The following is a 21864-nucleotide window of genomic DNA, read 5'->3' as shown; positions in this document are numbered from 1 at the left end:
CCACGCCCGCCATGGCGGCGGAGGCAGCCGGTCTTGGCCCCGCCCCTCGGGACGCCGCGCCGGTCACCTGACGCGGCTGAGGGCTGAAGAGACACAAGGGAAGTCGCTGTCGCCACAGTCGGGTCTTCTCTCGCCGCCGCCGCCGCTGCCGCCGTCGCAGTCGTCTGCAGCCCCCGGGACCCTCCGCCTCACTGCCTCCGCCTCGCCGCCCGCGCCATGCCGTCGGAGAAGACCTTCAAGCAGCGCCGCACCTTCGGTGGGTGCCGCCGCGGGGGGGGGGGCGCGGGCCGAAGGGGGACTGAGGCGGCAGCCGGGTCGGCCGGGGTCGGCGACGGCCGGGGTGGGGGCCGGCGGCGGGCTGAGCGGGGAACGGGGCTGGACGTGGGGCTGAGCGGGGGACGGGGCTGGACGTGGGGCTGAGCGGGCAGAGACCCGGGAGGGGCGGAGGTCGGGGACCCAAGGTGGGCGGGGATGGCGGCGGCCGGGCCGGGGGCAGAGGCAGGACTGAGCAGGGCCGACGGCGTGGTGCGGCGGGCGGGGAGCGTCGGGGTTGGCGGAGCCGGAGGAGGCCCGAGGGGCCGAGGGGCCGGGGGCTGGGCGGGGACGGACCGTGGGAGCCCCCTTTCTCCGGCGGCGGGGTTCCGGGGGGAGGGCGGCCGTCCATCCGCTCCGGGACGGGGCCCGGGGCCGACGGGGAGCCGGAGCTGTCGGACGGGGGGAGCTCCCCGCCGGCCGAGTCGCGGGTGAATCCGGGGAGCCCCCCCCTCCCCGCCTCCCCAGGCCGATCTCCGGCGAGGGCGGCTGTCGGTTCCGGGTTGGGGTCGGGGCCGGGGGGCCGGGCCTGCGCGGTGGGGCCTACGGAGTCCCCCCAAACACAGAGGCCGTGTCGCTGGCGAACCCAGGAAGCTCTCCCCCTACTCCCCCGGCGGGGTCTTGGGTGCGGGCGGCGGTCTGTCCGCTGCGGGTCGGGGCCGGGGGCCTGAGCGCGATGGACCCTGGCAGCCATCCCCCCCTCTCACCCCGACCGTGTCCCGGCCGACCGCGGCGGTCCAGGTGGTGGCGGTCAGGGCCAGTGCGCGGCCCGACCCGGGAAGGCTCGCCGCCCCGTCCCCGGCCGGTCACCGCCGAGGTCCCTCCAGGACGCGCCGCGGCCGAGCTGCTGAATCACCTTTTTGGCCCCCTGCGGCCGTGGCCCGGTTGTTTAATGGGCTCTCGCGTCAGCCCTGCAGCCCTGGAGCTCGCTGGCTCTCCGGAGGCGCAGACCGTCGCGGGAAGGGTGTCCGTGGGGGCGGCCGGCCGGGAGGCCTTGCTGCGCCGGGTCCCGCGGAGGGAGGACCCCAGTGTGCCGCTAAGTGGCCGTGGTCGCACGTGGCGGCTGACAGGCCAGCGCTCCTTGCCGGAGAAGAAGGGTGTGGGCGCTGGTGGCCCGGAGCGGAGCGGCGCCCCCACCCCTGCACCCTCCGGTGTAGGCCGGGTGTGGCGGGCAGGAGAGCCGGGCTGTGCCTCTCTGGCCTGCCCGGAGCGCGCTTCAGGCGGGCGCTTCAGCGGGGCGGTAGGTCCGCCCTCCGCGGCTGGGCTCAGACCCACTTGAGCTTCCCAGCCTCGGGCGAAACTGAAAGTCACATCATCACAGTATTTCCGAGTGACCCGGGTCCCCAGCAGCAGGAGAGTTCTGGGCCGACAGCCTGCCGGCCCCACCCGCACCGTGCAGTCGGGGTGTTCACGCAGCCCAGGGGCCCCGGTCCTGTTTTGTTCCCTCGCCGGAGGTCTGCGGAAGCTGGGCGGCCGCAGTGCGGACGTGGGTTGTAGCCCTGTCGCTGGCAGCTACCGAGGGCTCCGTCCGCAGAGCGGCCAGGCCCTCGGGGTGTGTCGTTTGGCACCTGGGGGTGTGCGTTGCTGTGGATCTGCCGTGGTGACCTCTGTGAACTCGGCATTGTTTGGGTCCCTGCAGCCCTGAGAGCCGCCTCGGAAGCACGTTTCCTCTTGGGTCTGGCTTCCTCCCCACGGACTCTTACACGTTAAAGCTCACTGAGGGGTGCGTGGCTGGCCCAGTGGATGGAGCATGTGACTTGACCTTGGGGTTGTGAGTTCTGGCCCCAGGTTGGGCATGGAACTTACCTAAAAAAAAAATAAAAAAGGTAGAAGTTAACTGGGGACATTTGTGTGGGAAAGATGGTTATTTTCTCATGACTGAAATATACTTTCCTTTAGCTTAGAGTATTTTTAGGTTTTTCTAGAAAAATATCTGAGGTTGATTGTAGGAGTAAGAAAAGTGAGACTATCGTATTGTAATTCACCTGGAACCGGTGGCCCTGAGGGTAAACCAGGAGTGCCCCCATTTCTTCCCATTAGTTCATCTTCTGTACACTGTTTGTGGGCTTGCCCCTTAGCTCACCTTTGCTGCTCCTCCCCCACTTTTTTTTTTTTTTTAAAGATTGTTTTTGTTTATTTGATGGTGAGAGAACACAAGCAGGGGGAGCAGTGGAGGGCGAGGGAGCCCGATGCACATCTCAATCTCAGACCCAGAGATCATGACCTGAGCGGAAGGCAGACGCTTAAGCAACTGGGCCACTGGGGTGCCCCCCCTCCCCCCTTTGAAAAAGATCTCATTGATAGTCATTTTGCAGAGGATCAGATATCATTTAATGGGTACTGCCTTTCCGCGCTCCCATGCTGACCATGTTCACTGATTTGCAGCCCAGTAAACGAGGGAAACCAATTCTTCGGAGAGAACCTCTTCAGTAGAACCTAAGAGCGGCCCCACTTAGCTTGAGCGGTTCTTTCTCTCTTCCAAGCTAATCAGTTTAGGTTTATCCAGAATCGAATATATCTCTGCTGATTCTACTAGGATTGAGAAGGTTGAAGTGGGCCTTGGGGCTTACCCAGAACAGCCCCTTTTTGTAGAACTGGGTGGGGCCCAGAGAGGTGACGATCACGGTCCATCTAGTAGCACGTGTCTGGACCTGCTCGTCCACTCCTGCCGGGCACTCCCCCAGCCTCCCATAGGCGGCCATCATTTCCAGGGCACGAGATGGCCAACACGAAGTCCGGGGGCATAGTGTGTGTCTGCAGGAGTGTGGAACAATTTCGTGAACTCCCAGAGTTGTGTTTGAGCAAATAATTCTGGATTTGGTCTGCTCACGTGGAGTAATGTGCTTCAGCTTCTGGATCGCCCCAGTTTACTTAATAACACTTCTCTGCTGTGGTTTAGTGGTGGCAGGTTTAAGCTTCTCCGTTAATATCAAAAAAGTCGGCATGTCTTGGTGGAAGTTTATATGTTGGTCTAAAATAAGTAGCTCAGGGGTGCCTGGGTGGCTCAGTGGGTTAAGCCGCTGCCTTCGGCTCAGATCATGATCCCAGGGTCCTGGGATCAAGCCACACATCAGGCTCTCTGCTAGGCGGGGAGCCTGCTTCCTCCTCTCTCTCTCCGCCTGCCTCTCTGCCTACTTGTGATCTCTCTGTCCAATAAATAAGTAAAATCTTTAAAAAAAAGAATAAAACAAGTAGCTCAGACTACTCCGAGAGGTGGACAGTAGAGCAAGGGTTATGCCAGAACAGGCAGTGCCCCACGGACCGCAGCGTGTTCCTTGCTGTAGGTCTGTGATTTACACACAGGTGGGGCAGCAATGTTGTGCTTCCGTTCACTCTGTGGAATAAAGTTTACTCGGAATGCCCTGGGGGGTCTCGACTCAGCTTTGCAAATGATCTGTTGGTAAAAATAAGACACCTTGGACTGCTTTCCTCCCGTAGGTAAGTCGCAAGGGTTGTCAGAGACAGGAGAAAAGGAGTCTAGAAAGTGTATCTTATACACGTTCGGACGAGTGTTTATTTCCATTGTACAACTTTAATTTGTTTATTAACCACCTTGTGTGTGCAGGGCTGAGCCCCTGGCAAATGCAGAGACAATCAGAAGCAGCAGTGCTGCCAGGGGCGCACTGTTGGAAAAGACAAATAAATTAAAAAAACAGTAACAACAACAACAAAACTTGAGTAAAAGAATTGCTCCTGTGAGCCTTTGATTTGTGTTGTTAGTAATGTTTTCACTAAATTTACTGTCAGTCTCTGGAAGTAGGTGTCTGCTGGAAAGAGTGTGGCACAGGTGCACACCTTACTCGCTCGGTTACTCCGGGCTTACCACGGGGTTTTCACGCAGCTGGTCAGGATACTCAGGACAGTCCTGATGTCGTACCATGACTTCGGTATTACTTGATTTTATCTCAAGGAAGTAACTCGTTTCATACCTTGGGTTTTCCACCTTTAATGAAAATAATGATTTTGTCTTTTTTGGGCCATATTTCGGGGATAAATCAGAATAAACTTTTGATAACAGTATAGAAATTATAGTTTCTGATTTGAAGCCTCACATCTAAACCCTGTTTTGCTTATTTCCTTTTCCACTTGCCAAAACAAACCTGTGTCCTTGTATTAAAAAGAAACTCCGCCTTCTGTCTGAATGTTTCCACTTACCTTTTAGATTTATTAGGGTAAGCTTTTTTTTTTTTTTTTTTTTTTAATTTGAGAGAGAGAGAGAGGGAGGGAGAGGGAGGGAATCTTAAGCAGATTCTGCGCTGAGTGCAGACACTAACAGGGGGCTCAGTCTCATGATGCTGAAATTGTGACCAGGATGGAAATCAAGAGTCGGATGCCTAACCGACTGAGCCACCCAGGCGCCCCAGTTAGGAGAAGCTTTTATTTCTTTATTTTTAAAGATTTTATTTACACAAGTAGGCAGAGAGGCAGGCAGAGAGAGGGGGGTAAGCAGGCTACTCACTGAGCAGAGAGCCTGATGTGGGGCTTGATCCCAGGACTCCGAGATTATGACCTGAGCCGAAGGCAGTAGCTTAACCCACTGAGCCCCGAAGGTGCCCCTAGGGGAAGCTTTTAAGTGTGAAGCAGAGTCCAGGGTATATTAAGGAATTATCATTCATGTGCTAGAGTGAATTAACTGTGATTTTGTCTAATCTCTGAAGTAAACGTCCTTGACAGAATGGAGAGTTTTGTTGTGAAGAGGGTTGATAGCTAAGTCTAGGTGGCATAGCACCTTTTCTTGGGGGGTAGGACAGACCTAGGGACTGGTCTCAAAGCTAAGAGGAGCCCTGAAGGGGAATCAGTGATACCCTCACAAATACTGAAGGATTTGAAGGATTATGCCATGGAAAAAATCCTCCTTCTCCTGTCTTTCTCTACTCTCCGGATTCTCCTAATCAGCTGCTTCACTTTGGACCTTGGAGTGGGGGTTTTTCAGAGTCATGCAATCAAGCTGGCTGTTCCACAATTGAAAAAAAAATTTTTTTTTAAATTTTATTTTTTGAGTAATCCCTGCACACCCAGTGTGAGGCTTGAACTCGCAGCCCCGAGATCGAATCGATGACTCCTACAGTTTAACTCCATTCTGATTCTGTCTGCCTGGTGATAGCCTCAGGTGCCGCCCTCCCCATCCCCCACAGCAAACACTGAGTGCCGGTGCTTCTGACCAGCAGGCTGTCGATCAGAGGTTCCGTGACCCCCTCGTGTTAATTAGTGCTGCCCTGGCTCACAGGACAATTGTTTATTTGCTAGGTTACTCGCTTGTTACGAAGAATACTAAAGCACACTAAAGCACACCGACGAACGGCCTGATGAAAGGTGCTTAGGGTCCACTTGAGAGAGTCCTGCGCACGGGAGCTTCTGTTCCTGGGCAGTTTGGTATGTGCCACTGTTCCAGCACCTTGAAGCCCCGAGTCCCATCCTTTTGATGGCGATTTCATTCCGTGGGCTTGACTGGTTAAAGCACTGGCCGTCAGGGATTAGTTCGTCCTCTACGCCCCTTTCCCCTCCCTGGTGTTTGGGGTGGGTCTAAACATTTCAAACCTCAAGTCACTGTTCCTTCTCCATGGCAACCAGTCCCCCATCCTTAGGAGCTTTCCGGAAGTTATTGGATTCAACATAAACTCAGATATGGTTGGTTAGGATTTGCCATGAACAAAAAGAAATGGCGCTTATCAGTACCACTCTTGGTGTTTAGAAAATTCCAAGGGTTTTGGAAGCTCTGCCAGGACCAAGTACATATTTTTTTGTTAGTGATCTCTCTGTTATGCATTGTGAACCAATAGGCTAAGCTTTCTATTAACAGTAACTAAATTTATCTCTATTCTCACGTACCGAATAGGCCTGAGTTTGCAGTCTTCTTCTACAGCAGATTTGTTGGTGATTTTATCTTAGAGGCTGATCTAGAAATGCTGGGTGGGAAAATGGAAATAGAAGCTATATGCTTGTATTTGAACATGGGAATTATTTCAGTCATTTTTATGAAGAATGATACTAAGTGGTATTTTTTTTTAGATCTAAAAAAATAGGCAATGGTAGAATATATTCATATAGATCATTATCTTTTTTTCTGAAGCCACCAGGACTTCTCAGGAAGTCCATGACATTGATCATTCATATAAGTGATTATTCTAAGGGGGAGCAGTACAGAGATAATCTCTCAAAAAAAGTATTCAGCAGTAGACTTCGTGTTTAAAACTTTTTGGATGGGGGGGACCTGGGTGGCTCAGTGGGCTAAGCCTCTGCCTTTGGCTCAGGTCATGATCTCAGGGTCCTGGGATTGAGCCCCTGCATTGGGCTCTCTGCTTGGCAGGGAGCCTGCTTCCTTTCTCCTTGCCTGCCTCTCTGCCTACTTGTGATCCCTGTCTGTCAAATAAATAGATAAAATCTTAAAAACAACAACGACAACTTTTTGGAGGGGGCGGGCATTGAGCAAAACTTTTTTTTTTTTTTTTAAAGATTTTATTTATCAGAGAGAGATCACAAGCAGGGGGAGCAGGAGGGTCCCCGCTAAGCAAGGAGCCTGCTGTGGGACTCAGTCCCAGGGTCCTGGGATCATGACCTGAGTGGAAGGCAGGCACTTAAATGACTGAGCCACCCAGGCATCCCTGAGCAAAACTATTTAAAAGTCAAATAGAGCATTGTTCCCCACCCCCATCTTTTTTGGGCAGTTTCTTTTCCAGTAAGCACTGTATCATTGAAAAGCGGGAAATCGTAAGAGAAAACCGCATTGAAGAGCGTATGTTTTATCTGAGATTCCTATACCAACTTAAACTTTGGAAAATTCACAAAACTTGACAGGTTGTTGGAATCATGAGAGGAAAGATTGGTAACGCCACGCTGTTAATTTGCTGTTTACATTTGGCTGCAAGCTGGGGGTCCCAAACCCCTGAAACCAGAAGTTCTGTACTCTTGGTCTTGTGTCTTACCACCCACGAGAGCTGTGTAATTGCATGTTGGTTTACACGGAAATGGCATTTGACCTTAAATATCAGCTTATGCCAGAAACGAAGCGCCAGTGCGTGGTTCCTCTCAGTTTGAGGGAAGATGTCCTTACTGCTCTGCCACAGCTAGGGATAGCTGAATTTAGATACAGAAACCACCAGCAAAAATGCAGGAAAGAAGCTACACTTTGGCCCTTAATAATGCCTGTGTCTCTTCCTTTTCGTTGCAGAACAAAGAGTAGAAGACGTCCGACTTATCCGAGAGCAGCATCCTACCAAGATCCCAGTAGGTGGCCTCCAGCACCTGTGTTTCAGTCGTTGGTCGTGTTCGCAGAGGGCAGCACTGCTTAAGTCCCCCAGGACAGGGCCGCGGTGTGTGACCGTGGGACAGGTCTCCGCAGAGCTCCTCAGACAAGAACGCCCCGTGTCCGTTTCATGACCTAGCGTGGAGATGTCTGAAGAGGCAGTTCTTTGACCTGCTCACGTTCTGTGTCCTCCCGAGTCCGAGTCGGCTGCCTGAATGCTACACACAAGTCAGACGCCTCCGTCTGGCGGGGCGGGGGTGGAGGGGCCGGCACTGCTTGTGTTTTTTCAGTGGGAGGAAGTGGTCCGCTCTGCTAAAGGGAGGGGGACTGTGGTGGGAAAAGCAGCGTTCGGGACTGAAGTGGGACTGAACATTCCAGGCTCTGTTTGGGTGCCCCGCAGAGGCCTGTTGCGCTTGGCTGCTTTGCAGAGACGGAGGAGAAACACTGCTCTTCCTTGTCCTGTGTGTGTGCGGCTCAGTTGCTTCCTGCTGTGCCCAGGCAGCAGCGCCTCTATCCCCAACCTCTGCGGACAGACTCGAACGGTATCTGCTGAGGCGCCAGGTCTGGGAGCAGTGGGTAAGAGGAGCTTCCGGTTTCAGGTGGAGGCTGAGTTCAGGCCTTAGTTAGGTTCAAGGTTGCTGAGGGATGCTGAGCTCATTACTGACCTTCTGAAACGGGCTGCCACGTCCTAATCTATAAGGTGGGAAGAGATTCCCACCCCACACAGTATTGGTTAAGATCAGCCTAGTTCTGTGTCCACGGTTGTTACCTTCTCGAAATGCCGCAGCCCACTCAGAAAGACACTCCACTGTTAGAAATTCTGTAGAAGCTTTCCCGTTTGGCTTTCTGACGTGTCCTCTCACATGGAACTGAGGAAAGAGAGAAGGTCCAGGGGTTAGGGCTGTAAGGTGCTCAGGAAGGAGAAGATGGGTCTGCCCAGCATTTTCCCAGCTGTAGAACTCTGCAGTAAGACACAGTCTCTGTTTTCCTTGGACAGCTTAGAAATTTCAGTCTGTCCTTATATTGGGGGTCAACATAGGGCCTGGGGGTTTTCCTCATTAAGGTTGTCTTCGCTTTTCGGTGCCGTTGGAAAAGCCCGGCAGTCTGCTAGGATTTGTTCTGCTTCTGCAGTCTCCTTTTGAAACGTGATTATCTGCGAACATTAGTGGCCCTCCTTTCTGCTGGCGGTTCAGGGGTTTACAGAAATCACAGGCTTGTACTTCCATGGGTGCTTCTGGCCACCGAACTGCTTTAGAGGCACTCCTTACTGGGAATGGCACAGCCGGACGGAGAAGGCAGGGCAGCTCGCTGGCTCTCCAGACCCTGGTCTCCACTCCCCGAGGAGGGCTTTGTCTTCTGCGACCCTGTCCGGAGCGCTTGACAAGGCACTTTTCAGGTCTAGCCAGATGCCTTACTTGGGACTTAACATGACTTCTCTCCCAAATTAAAGTTCAGGAAAAAGAAAAAATAACCGAAAAGTCAACCAGTCATTATACTGGGGATTGTCTTCACGGAGCTCAGCGGCACTGGAGAGTCAGGGACACCTGAGGGGGGAGGGAGGTGCCCAGGGCCATGTTGTCCTTGGTCTCAAGGCTGCTGCCCCGTCTTCCTTTAATGAATACGGTCTAAGGTCAGGAGATTCTCTTCTCATTCTGCTTCTGCTCTTCCTGGGCCAGTAATGTAAGATTTCTGTATTGCCTCTGAGCTCTGATGCTGGTCACACCCAGGCAAAAGTAGTCTGTGTAGTGAATCCCCCTGCGGCTCCCATGTTCTGAACACATGGATAACAGCCCTTGGTCTTACACTAAGGAAGGGAACGCGGTTTGATTGGGCCATACAGAACCTTCTGTGGGCCCCATACAGTGGAACAACGTGCAGACGAGTGTCTTCCCCTTTCCTAGAGAGACAGGATGCGAAGATTTCCCCTCCTCCTCTCAACTTGTCATTGTTGCGATGAGCTGGAGAGTTGCTTCACCTGGAGAGGAGGGTCTCTGGGACTCCGTGCCGCGAGGAGGGGGCAGTCAACACCCCGGGGCCACGTTGATAGTGGCTGAGAAGTAGAAGTTGTTTGTCCTCTGTGGAGAGGACGTCTGGGAAGGAGCTCAGGGGTTTGTTTCCGTTCCTGATGCAGAAGTATTTTTGTTCCCTGCATCGTGCAAGATTGACTCTCAGAACTCATCAAGGAAATACTAGGAGTATATTGTCAAAATGAAAGGATCTCCAAGACTTTCTGCACAGAGTTTGTCTCCAGAACCAGCTGATCGTGGTCTCTACTTACCAGATATTTACTCGGGACTTTTTCCACATCGGGCGGAGAAACCCGTCTCCTGTGAAAGAAGCGGGTGGACCGCGGAATCGCGGTCGCTCGCGCTTCGGAGACGGTGGCTCCCCAGTTGACATAGATCCAAGCTGGCTGCCGGCATCTGCTTGTATTTCTCGGACCCGTTAGTGTTTTCATGGCTCCGAATAACAGAGAACACGGAGCGGCTCCTTTCAGCCCCTGCTCCCTTCCCTGGAGGCTCACTTCCCTGTGAGGGTTGGGGGTAAACGATGGCTCTTTGCAGATCTGGGGGGAGCGGACGTGTGCGGTTTCTGTCTCAGACCCCACTTGGTATGTGCCGGGTACGACACAGAAGTATCTCCTCTCTTCATTGTTAATGGTTATTTTAAAATCTCTCCTCTGGCTGCTTTTCTAGGTGATCATCGAACGGTACAAGGGTGAGAAGCAGCTTCCTGTGCTGGACAAAACCAAATTCCTCGTACCTGACCATGTCAACATGAGTGAGCTCATCAAGATCATTAGGTATTTAATCACTGTTTTTCCTGTTTCTTTGGGTGACTGCTCGTTATGTATCAGACTTACAGATAAAGCTTCAGTTCCGATGAACATCTCTGCAAGCTTAATAAAACCTAAAGACGTTTCCTTCCTTTCTGAGTTCTTCTCTTATCTGCTGGATCTCCTGTCCCTCTGATTTTTTTCATCATAACATCTAGTGTAGATGCTTTTTTTTTCCTAAGATTTTTATTTATTTGACAGAGCACAAGTAGGCAGAGCCATAGCAAAGAGAGAGAAGCAGGCTCCCCGCTGAGCAGAGAGCCCAATGCGGGACTCAATCCCAGGACCCTGGGATCATGACCTGAGCCAGAGGCAGAGGCGTAACTGCCTGAGCCTCCCAGGCGCCCCCTAGATCAGTTTTGTATGGCAAAAGTAGTAAAAGACAATGCAGACTTGGTAGAATCGTAATAAATAGTTTGTAAATTATAGTTTGAACTCTTTCTCTCATTGGGACACTCGCGGCTGTTCAGAGAGCATACTGATTTAAAGCTGGCCCGGGGGTCACAGTAAGGATAATTTAAGCATTACCACTACCAGTCCCAACGTGATGCTAGAAATGTCCTGCACTTTATGGGAAGTTGTAGCTACGACAGTCAGTCTGTAGGCATAGGCATTATTTTGCCAGAAGCAGCATTTCCAGAAGCTTTATACTTTTGTATCAAAGGGGGTGTGTGGTGTTTTTCCATTTCCCGTTTGCAAACTGACGTCCTGGTGTCTGTTCACGTCGTCTTACAACAGGAGGCGTTTACAGCTCAACGCTAACCAGGCCTTCTTCCTGTTAGTGAACGGACACAGCATGGTGAGTGTGTCCACACCGATTTCTGAGGTGTACGAAAGTGAGAAGGACGAAGACGGATTCCTGTATATGGTGTACGCCTCTCAGGAGACATTTGGAGTGAAATCGTCTGTGTAAGACTAGAAAAATGCATCTGTTCTTGAATTTTTTTTAAACCTTTACCAAGGAAAAAAAAGGGGGGGATATTAGCAACTGAGGGTGGATCAGATCATCCAGACAGTAGTGTTCCTGCCTAGGAGTTTTAGGACGTTGTTTTGTACCACAAGCAGAAAAACTGAGCTCGGTGAGCACATCCAGCTTTGGAAAACTCTATTATTTAACCTAGGCTGTTTTGCTTTCAAATTTAGAAGTTTAAAAATAAAACACTTTGCATTCTGAGTTGCCAATAAAACAGACCTTCACATTATTTTAATGCTCTTCCCCTATTAGGAGCCTGTACTTAAGCCTTCAGAGACGCATTCTTGACTAGGTTCACAGACCCAGCGGACGTTCTGTGAGGGTTTCTGTCGAACGGGGGAAATACCTGTGACAGGATCTGTGAGCATGAGTTGTCCTGTCACCCCCCACCCCGCCCACCCAGTTGGCCATAGTCGTGGGCAAAAAGCAGGGAAAACGGGGCAGGAGAACTCTGAACCGCTGCCCTGGGTTCCCGCTCCTCGTGTGCGTGTGCCGAGCTCTTGTTCTCGCGGTCCCGGCAAACTCCTTTTCTTTCCCAGACGGGAACAGGGAAAAGCCCCGCTGCTTAGTACGAACCTTGAATCCTTTAAAATTTTGGTCTAGTTTCTCAAAGCGCCCAGAGAAGGAAGGTGCGGCGTTTCTCCCGCTTGGTGGGGTCTCTCTGAAGTCCGACCGCCGCCTCGTCCGTAAGGGGACCAGCGGTTCTGTCCGTTGCGTTCTTAGGACAGTGCCGGACACCGCGGGACAGACGGAAGCGCTCGCGTCCGGACGCACGCCCCCTGCCTTTTGGCCTAAAGCTGTACATGATCCGTGTTCTGTGTTAAGTGTGTGACTCTTATTAAAAAGTTGCCACGTGTTAAGAGTATTTCCGTTGTCCTTGCGGGTCGTCCACGGTCCGAGTTCCTCCCCGCCGGGCGCATGTCAGACGGAAACAGCAGCAAAAGGAGACCTAGCGTCCCTCAGACGATGAGCGCCAGGCGGCAGACCTGGTCCGAGTTCAGCGGGAGTAACCGGCGCTCCCTGCGGCCTGCACGGGGCCCCCCGAGCCCCGTCTCTGTGGGAGGAGCGCAGGGAGCCTGCGGACCGCTTCAGACCGGACCGCAGCAGGTCACGCCTCGGCGTGTGTACTTCGGCGTGCGCGGCGCACCTGCTCCCGTCCGTGGACGTCACTTCCTCACGGAGGTGGGGGAAGCCACAGCCCTGCCTGCGCGCACTCGACCCCCGACCTTCCCGCTGCATGCGTCTGTCCACGTGGCTCCCTTGGAACACGTGTGCTTTCACAGTGTGTAGACTCCGCATCGGCCTGTCGTGTGTCGATTGTACACATCATTCTAGCTTACGTCCTTGTAACTGCTGTGTGGCCAGTAAGACTCCTAGACGAAATCCTGCTTTTTAAAAACACAAGTACCTTGCAGGGAGGGGAGACTTCTACCCCACTTCCGTGGGTGGTCACTAGGCTCTCTGAACCAAGTACATTTTTAATGAACTAAGGTGAATAAAGGCACAACTAAAAACTGTCTTCAAGCTCAGTTTAATGCATCAGTGTCGGACGCGTGCAATGCCGTGTACCGTCGGGGCAACCCCACGCCAGGTGGTGCGGGCGGGCGGGGGGCGCAGGGGCACTCACCTCTGAAGGTCTCTGCTTTGTCCCAGGCACCTCCCTCACCTTGGTCAAGGTTCTGCCAGCTGGTCTTGTCTTTGCATAAGTAAATTCTCCTGAGAACTAAAAGACGTGGCACAAAGTGAGCGGGCGGCTGTGGGACCTGGGTGTTTCGTGGGAGTAAGTGACTTGAAAACTGCCACGCTGTGGCAGGGAAAGATACAGACAGACGTCGGCTGAGTGGCCAGCATCACTCACTGGGAAAACTCCACGCGTTCCCAGTTTACGCGGGCACTTCAGCTGTCCGTGGAAGAACGTGGGGGCAAGAGAAGATGTTCTGCTTCCCCGAGTCTGCTGCTCTGGTGTGCGTGGCCCCCATCCTCAGAGGCCTGGCCTGACCAAACAGCAAGTCCCGGGGCCTGCAAGAACATTTCCCTCTGGGTAGCCACAGGCCCGACAAGAGGCGCTGGGGACCTCGGGGGGGGGGGTTGGGGGAGGCACCAGGTTTCTCCTTCTGGTGGCTGGCAGGGCTCACGAGAACACCGTGGTCCTGCGCCAGCTTTCGCTCATTGGACCACCACCATCCCAAGTCGCGGGAGGACGGAGCTTTATGTGCCCGGGCATGTTCATACCACGTGTACCGTGTCTGGAAACATGCCAGAGAAACTTCACTTCAGTTCGTGCCAATCTTGACTTCCTACGGAACCTCGAGCTGGAACATCCCAAATCAAGAGTTAATGTTTCTGGTCATAGCAAGGATATCTTCTAAAACCAGGGAAACTTGACAGAGAATGGATTTAAAACCATCCATCTCTCTTGCCAAGTAGAGAAGGCAGAAAGGGCTGACTCCCTAGTTTGCAGATCCCGACCTGGCGATTTATTTGAAAGCACGTGTGCTTCATACTCTAGGAGATAAAGACCTAATAAAATGAAACCGCTTTTTTAAATTTTTATTTTCAGTACATTAAATTTACTCATAAAAACATTCTAAAAATGTACAATTTTTCCTTTTTAACAAAGTATAATAAAACATAAAAACTTCAAAAACAATACTTAACATTTACAATTCAAAATCAAATTAGCAGAATATTAAATATTTACAAAACTATATCTTTTAAAAATATTTATAAAGTTACATGCAATTTTGTAGAATTGACATAAAAGAATGGCTCAAAAATGGGAGAATTTTCCTTCATTCCTAAAAAGAAAATCTGTCCAAGATTAGCTGTGAAGATTCTCGAGTACACGAGGTCTCTGGTTTCAGTACCAAAGCCTTCATCTTTGTGCATGTAAGAACTTAATGCATGTGAGAGGCTTGTAAAATCCCCGGGACCGACTGACGAGCCACACTGAGCTCCCCTCCCCCAAGAACAGTGTAGTCAAGTTGACCTTTGGCCTCAACCAGCAAGTATGTGGTTTTGTGAGTGTTGACTGAATTCGTTCAAGAACCTCAGGATTTTGCAAACTGAGCCTCTTCAGAACCCACCGCTTTAAACGTCCCCTGACTCATTCTTTGGGAGTCATCCGCACTTTGAAAAGGACATCCGCCTGCTCGGGTTCCACAGGCCCATCCATCCTCTGGGAGGGACACGGTTTCCCTTACCATCCTTAAGACTCAATACATACGCCATCGCTAACCAGTACGTAAAACTAGCAAGGCATCAAAGAACCCACCACAGAAGCAGGAAGAGTACAAAATGACAGAGTGAGGAGGACGCAGCCCGATTCCACTGGGCCAGCACTCTCCAGCAACACTGGAGCAAGCCCAGAGCAAGCCTCGGTCCGATCCAGATGGATCAGACCGGCCGGTGCCCCGCAGGGACGCGCCGCATCAGCTGTGGGACGCTGGGCGGGGTTGCCACCGGGCCTCCGTGCCCCCGCACGGTGTAGTGCAAACTAGCTACAGTGACTTCTAAATAGTGAATTAAAACACTGAACCTACTAGCTACTATATTCACAAGCCGACTCCTGTCATCTGGAGATCACAGATGATGCTGGTTGGTGGTGGTGGTTTTTCATACCCAATCACACATACCGGCTTCGAAGAAAATAATTTGTCGTCGTCTTCGTAAGTGCTAGCTCCCATTTCCTCAGTGCTCTTCAGCAATGACAAGTTTTAACATTTAGACGCGTTTCCAATTTTCAATATTACCATGAAATAAAAATTAGAAAAGAAGGTAGAAAACTGAGTGTTTGCTTTAAAAAAAAAAAAAAAAGATTCAATAGTTCTTTTATCCCAACATCGTATTCCACTTCCATCTGTACATTCCACTTCCCCCATTCTTGGAGACGAAAAAACGGGGATAGAAACTTTGATATATGACAGACGACACAGAGCAAAGTGGCTGCGCCCCACCTACCGGCTGCTACAGCCTTTGCCAACTGAGCCCATGATTTCAGGGAAATGACTACGTAGTTGAAAGGGTCAGTCAGATCTGTGTTTCTAAAAAGATGAGGACATCTGAGGAAATGCAAAATTGCTCTTCAGGCTTACGGACTTTGGTTGCTTTTGGAGAGACATTTATCAGAGATGACGCTGCCAGCAAACATTCCCAAGTCCGAGTGTTCACCTGGGAAGAGTCCCACGGATGCGCAGCTGGAGGCTTTGTGTCCCGTGTATCTCCTGTTCACGTTTCTCAGTTCTCACCTTGGAATGGCCTCACTGGAGACATCACACCGCACATGCACTTTCAAAGACAAGTGGGAATTTTGCTAAGACCTTTGATGACCGGAACACAGCCGCACAATGTCTGGACTTATTTACCTCCATTTGAATGTCCTACTTCGAATCGAAGCTCCTATTTTAATTTTTTGTTGTATGGAACACACTAAGCTCTAATATTTATCAAAATAGTCATCAGGGTAACAACAGACACTTTCATTCCCCGATACTGACCACTAAAACAGAAACCCTAAATATGATTTTTTTTTTCTTTTGTTATGAGACAGTTTTCAACAATTTCACTGTGTTGAAATAGGATTTATTTAAAATATTTCTTTGTTTAAAAAACCAAAAAATTTAAAAGTTTGGCTTTCAGCACATGTCCAGGCCACCATAACGGCCTTCAGAAATATTAAAATCGTAAACATCAGTGGACACTCCCAAGTCTTCCTTTAACATCATATGACAAGTTCCAGGCTCCTACTCTTTAAGGCAAAGTTGTGTCAGTTCTCGTTATTTTGACATTTTGTAGTGTTTATAATTAAGAGATCAATGTAACATTCCCCAAAAAAGTTGTTGTAAGCATCACCATCACTTCAAAACTGTATGTAATACTGTGTACCAGGAAGAGAGAGAAGCATACAGAGGTCTGTCAATTCTGCATTGCATAGAAATGAAACTCTACTAAAATAAAGGTCTAAAAAATTCTACCAAAAGCCTTTAAAAAAAAAAAAAAAAAAAAAGGTTAACAACTCTGCTCTAGTTTCCCTCCAGCCAGGAAACTGATCATGAAATTTGAAGCCTCACATCACAGAGCCTCAAATTCTAGGGTATTCTTTTGATTTACACCAATTCGGCATGAGGCTGATTGTCCCATTTTAAGAAAGGTCTGAATATTCCTACATTTCTCTGTTTTTAAATAAAGATTCAACTGCAAAATCCCTGGGCAAGGCCTTACCAATCAACATTTTAATACTGAAGGCTTTAGTGTTTAAAGCAATAATATTTGAGCAGAAAATTCCCTTTTAGCTTTAAAGGTTTAAGTCCCTAAATTTCGGACCAAGAAGCTTTCATGGTCATGGGATGAAACAGAGCTGTATGGTGAGGCCTGATCTCCCACTTCGGCTAAAGCTAGACTTCTGCAGATCTTGGAGCTCTAGCCTGTTGGTGTGGGCTCTTTCAGAGTCTTACCACTTTTCTATTGTAGTTTTCAGGTAATTTTTAGAGAACTAACCACTAATACACAGCCTCATACAAAGGAAGTTGACAGGAGAACATTTCAAACCTTTTGCTCGTAATGCTAAGACTGTATCACTGTTGAAATGTTTGTCTCGAGTGTGAATCCGTTAGCAGTAAGCCTTGGGGTCCTTGGGAGATCCGTGTGGAGAGGAAGAACTTGCCAACTTTGCTCAGAGCCAGCTCACGAAGGCCGAGCGGTCACCGTGTCTCTGCGAGAGCTTCGTCGCGGTGGGCGGCGACAGGACTTCAAGCTATGCAGGGCCGGGAAGGGATTCTCAAGGCTTTGACAACTAGGGACTCTGGGACTTGGACCCTTAGACGTTAAGTTGTTGCGAGGAACTATTTCTACTTAATAACGTAGTTTAAATTTATTTGCAGGAAAAAAGTCAGAGACTTGGAACTGCTACGAGTGTCTTCAGGAGGGAAGGAGACGCCAACATCTCCGTTGCGTCCCGAGTCACGTGGCCTGCTGGTGCCGACTCCTTACAAACGGATTCTCCGAGGGTCTTGCACTGACTGGTCTCGGGGAGTCTGTCTCCCAGAACGGCAGAGAGTGACGTCAGTTTACATTCTTCGGTAGTGCAATCCGTAAAAAGCCCAGAGAGATTAGTGTCCAACCACTTGAGGAACAAAACAAAACAAAAAACAAAGAACAAAACAAAACGGGCGACATTTTCCCTCGCGCAGGGGTATCAAGAGTCCGACGGCTGGAACTCCGCGCGGAGCGCTCCGACCTGCAGGTCTCGGTTCCGATCTTGCGTAGCTGCCCGGGAATTAGTGTGAGCCTGGAAGGACCGACGGCGGCAATGCTCCTCGGCACACGGAGGTCTCTGCATCGCAGCCACGGCGGAGACCCCGACCAGGCGAGTCCTGACGTCAAGCTCCAATCTAGGATTTTGGCAATAAAACTGAGTTTGATGCACTCCTACGCTAGGTTTTCTATCCAGTCTAGTAAAGTAAAGCACCTTTGGATTAAAAATATTAAGCTCAACAGCAACTAGACTTCTCAGTTTTAAGTTTCCTTATGTCTCCATGGCTTAATAGTGTTCTGTTGCCAGAGAAAAGTATCAGTCTGTGGAGTCCAGACTTTCTGCTGGAGGGGCATATTTCAACCTAAAAGTACCTAGAGAGAGGGGGGAAAAGAGACCAGATTTGAATCACTGTGCGACTCCCACCAACGACCGAGCTGCCCAAAGCTCCTGCTGGAGTCTGTCCACAGGCAGGCGCGGCAAGTCTGGACTCCCTGTCGGACCCACTCCCCACTCCTCACTCCTGCCCCCAAAACTAAGCCGTACAGGTGGATCAGCCTTGGGGGTAACACGGCCGGTCCCGGCCACTTCTCTTTTGCTTCCAGAGCTCGGCCAGGCAGGGGGCTGGGGAGGCCTGACCCTCGCCAGAGGCCTGGGCTGACGGCTCCGGGAGCCGGCCACGCGGTGAGCACACCGATGCCCGCCCCAGCTACCACCAGAGCTGGCTCGCCTCGAACACTCTCTGGCTGACCACATGCACAGGCGGGTTGTGGAACCCCAAGTCTGGGGCAACCATCAAACGTCTCCAGAGCCCAGGTGACTACCCCAGGCCACGCCGTGAGTACCACGGAGCTGGCAGAGACACCTCCTGCCTGGTTTCATCGCCCTTCCCAAGCCTACAGCGAGAACACGCCCGTGTCCCCACATCACACACACACCGGACCTGGACTAGAGACAAAAGAGCGAGTGGAAGTAAAAATGGGGGGAGGGAGGATGGCGTGTGTGGCTGCAGGGACCACCACGCAGCCTCCTCGCCCCGCCGGCCGGGTCCCCCGGGCAGCGGCAGCAGCACAGCAGGACCGCCCACGGCAGCACCCGCACCCCCCCACCAGGCCCGCGGGGTGCTCCGTCAACCCCACGGGCTGCCCGGCTCGCAGGGCCAGCGTGTCCTCCCCCGGCCGGCCGGTCCCCTTGGAGAGAGGAGCAGGCTGCAGCGACGGGCAGCTGGAGACCACGCGACCCTTCCGGAGGCCTTCACGGCCAGCCCAGCGACAAAGACACAGGAGCATCTGTGCTCTAGAGGCAGCCCGCGGACCACGGTGTCCGCACACGGGGGCGCTCCGTGCCCCAGCGCAGCCCGCTCGGCGGCCGCCCCCCTTTACCTTGCCGGTTGAAGTCCATGGACGGCTGCTTGCAGTCCTGAGCGCGGTGCCCGGTGGCCCCGCAGTTGTAACACGACAGGTTGCCGCTCTTCTTGTGGCCGGAGCCACCGCCGCCGCCCAGCCCCGGCGCCTGGTACACGCCCGCCGCGCCCGCCATGAAGCCAGGCATGGGCGGCACGGCGAAGGCGGACTGGCCGGCCAGCACCGGCTCGGGGGCCACGCCGCCGCCGTAGGGCGAGTGCACCACCGGGAAGGCGCCGCCGCCGTACTGCTGGGCGCCCACGTAGCCGCTGCCGCACACGGGGCTGAAGGGCAGGAAGGGGAAGGGGAACACGGACGGCCCCGAGAACGGGTGCTGGAAGTAGTTGGCGTAGCTGACAGTCAGGCCGCCCGAGCCGCAGCTGCCGCTGCAGCCGCACGACGTGCACACGACGCAGCCGGGTGGCGGGCCGGGCGCGGGCTGCGGGGGCGCCGACTGCGGCTGGTGGTGGTGGTGGTGGTGGTGGTTCTGGCTGGCGGCGGGCAGGTTCCCGGGGGAGCCCCCACCGCCCCCACCGGCCCCGCCGGCCCCCCCGCCGCCGCCCCCGCCGCCGCTGCTGTAGAAACCGCTTTCAGGGGCCGAGGAGAGCGCGGGGCTGGAGCTGGGGGCTGGGCAGCTGGGCACGGTGGCCATGCTGGCGAAGGACGCGGAGGGGTGGCTGCTGGAAGAGGCAGTGTTGCTGCTCGCACAGAAGCCGGCCTGCAGGGGCCCAAGGGGCACACTGCCCATCGCGGAGAAGGCAGCTTTGGTGCTGGCGGCGCACACGGCAGCCCGCGGCTTTATTATTGCAGGGGGCACGCTTATTTGCACGTTATTCGAACAGGCAGTTTGCCCAGAAATGGCGGAATCCGCGGGGACAGATGATGACACCAGAAGTTTGATGGGGGGCCGGGCCGCGTGGAAGACCGCGCCCGACGTGCCCGCGGCAGCAGTGCTGGCCTCCCCCGCCAGGGCCGGCTGCGGGGCCGACTTCATCACCCTGTCCAGCGCGGACGTGTGCACGACTTTGGTGCGGGGACCGAAGGAGACCGTGGGTGACACGGAGCTGCTCTCGGCGAGGGCAGACAGAACCTGCAGGGGCTGCTGGGGGGTGGGCGTGGGTGCCGCGTCGATCACGGCGTGGCCGAAGTTCTTGTCCACTTTGATCCCGCCTCTTGGTCCCGAGAGTTTACTCCTTTCTTCGAGAGACAGCAGAGAGTGCACAGAGGGCGGGAGGAGCTTCATGTCCGCGCCCCCCCTTTCCGACTTGTGCACGGAATTGAGCATCCGGATGGGCGCCAGGTGCGAGGCCGCAGCCATCATCTGGGTGGGGAGGGGGTGGTGGCCCGACGGACTGGAGCCGGCCTCGTTCTGCACGGGGAGAACCTGGGCCGTGGGTCTGGTGGACCCCGACGCGAAGTGGTTCAGCAGCATGACGGGCTTCTCCTTCTCCGAGCCCTCCCCGTGCACGTCCACACCTGCGGGCGGAAACAGAGCGGTCAACACGGCGCCCGGGCCTGGGCAGGGGCAGCACAGCGCTCCCAGGCTGGCCGGGCGTCCTTACGTCTGTCGCTCTCCTCGGCGCTGTCCGAGCTCTCGTCCCGGGCCTGCAGCCCCATGGGGCTGGGTGACGAGCTGGAGCACTCGGAGGAGCTGCCCTCCCGCGCCGTCTGCTGGGGCGGTGGCTCCACGTCCACCCGCAGCGCTGCAGAAAAGGGGTGCCGGCGTGGGTCGTGCCGGCCACGGCTCCCGCGCCCTCCCCGCCCGCCGCCCAGCACACTGTCCTGCGGAGCCCCGCGCCGGCCCTGGGAGGCAGGGGTGACGGGACCCGGAGATGCGGGGGCAACAAGCAGCCCGAGGCCCCACGCCCGCCTCCTCACAGGTGTGGGCACAGCCAGGCTCCGGCCAGGCGCTGCGATACTGCCCGGCTCACAGGCCGCAGAGGAAGAGACAAGGGTCCCCGGCCACCACGGGCCAGAAGAAGTCATCCCCAACACCGAGAGACACCGCATTTTAGGAGGCCAAGGGACGGAAGAGCTTTATAGTCAAGTAACCACTGCAAAGACACACTGTGGGTCTCGCTCCTTGGCGTCCCGTCGCCGATGCTTGCCAGGCGTGCAGGGTGCGCTGCGCCCCGACCGTGCGGGCGAAGGCAGGGAGCAGAGGCGGCCCCGTGGCTCCCAGCACCCGCGACGGGGCGGCTGCGCACACGCAGCCTGGGCGCTTCGACACAGACCTGTGAGGCAGGGACCTACACGGGGCGCGTCTGCGCCCTCCCAGGGAAGAAGCGAATCTTCATCTGCTCGGGGCTCCCCCTCCTCTCCCTCCTGCGCTGCAGCTTCTGGATCTAATTCTTACGCTTCTGCGACTTCAGCTGAATCACTGGTCTCCAGCTTCTAACCCAAATGTCCCTTCTATTCTCTCATGGTGGGAATGATAAAAGCTACAATAATGAACAAACTATAAATGCTCAAAAGATGCAAGTGGCGAGAAGGTGCGTGCCGCGCTGACAACCCCCTCCGAAGGAAGCGCCCAACCCCGCTCAAGGCCGCCCGGTCCTCACCCACCTGCAGCGTGGGGGCCTCGGACACCCTGCACGGGCCCGACGTGGCTGGTGGGGGGGACACGGGCCACGCCACTGCTGGTGACTGGGGGCGGGGCTGTAGGGTTCAGACACCGTTTCTCCGACTTCTCCCTGTGCCACAAGAGAGCGCGCGAACAGGTGAGCATCTGGGTCTTTGGCCACAAAAGTGTTTCCCGTGGCCCCGGCTCTGCAGCAGGGCCCAGGGGCCACAGCAGGGTGACCGCCCCCAACCGTCCTCATAGGTGGGACACGATGCACTCTGACT

The 21864-nt window shown here is 53.9% G+C and overlaps 2 protein-coding genes across 3 annotated transcripts in view; one reads left to right on the top strand and one right to left on the bottom strand.

Moving 5' to 3' along the window:
- Window positions 1-109: 109 nt before the first annotated feature.
- On the top strand, window positions 110-12882 carry MAP1LC3B (microtubule associated protein 1 light chain 3 beta). Its single transcript, XM_044255595.1, has 4 exons — window positions 110-256; window positions 7481-7536; window positions 10252-10358; window positions 11130-12882. The coding sequence occupies exons 1-4, from the start codon at window positions 217-219 to the stop codon at window positions 11302-11304; spliced, it is 378 nt and encodes a 125-aa protein (XP_044111530.1). The 5' UTR covers window positions 110-216; the 3' UTR covers window positions 11305-12882.
- A 2645-nt stretch (window positions 12883-15527) lies between these two features.
- ZCCHC14 (zinc finger CCHC-type containing 14) overlaps window positions 15528-21864 on the bottom strand; it is a 53143-nt gene continuing 46806 nt past the window's right edge. For both annotated transcript variants that reach the window (XM_044255593.1, XM_044255594.1), the window contains 4 exons: window positions 21583-21710; window positions 20580-20720; window positions 18997-20493; window positions 15528-17988 (listed from right to left, as the gene is read on the bottom strand). In XM_044255593.1, coding sequence (XP_044111528.1) covers window positions 17933-17988; window positions 18997-20493; window positions 20580-20720; window positions 21583-21710 — 1822 coding nt within the window. In that variant the 3' untranslated portion in view covers window positions 15528-17932. The remainder of the gene's footprint in view (window positions 17989-18996; window positions 20494-20579; window positions 20721-21582; window positions 21711-21864) is intronic.

This window comes from Neovison vison, chromosome 7 (assembly GCF_020171115.1).
Source record: "Neovison vison isolate M4711 chromosome 7, ASM_NN_V1, whole genome shotgun sequence".
Classification (NCBI taxonomy): domain Eukaryota; kingdom Metazoa; phylum Chordata; class Mammalia; order Carnivora; family Mustelidae; genus Neogale; species Neogale vison.
The sequence above is the reverse complement of the archived record's forward strand: the minus strand, read 5'-3'. Positions and strand labels throughout refer to the sequence as shown.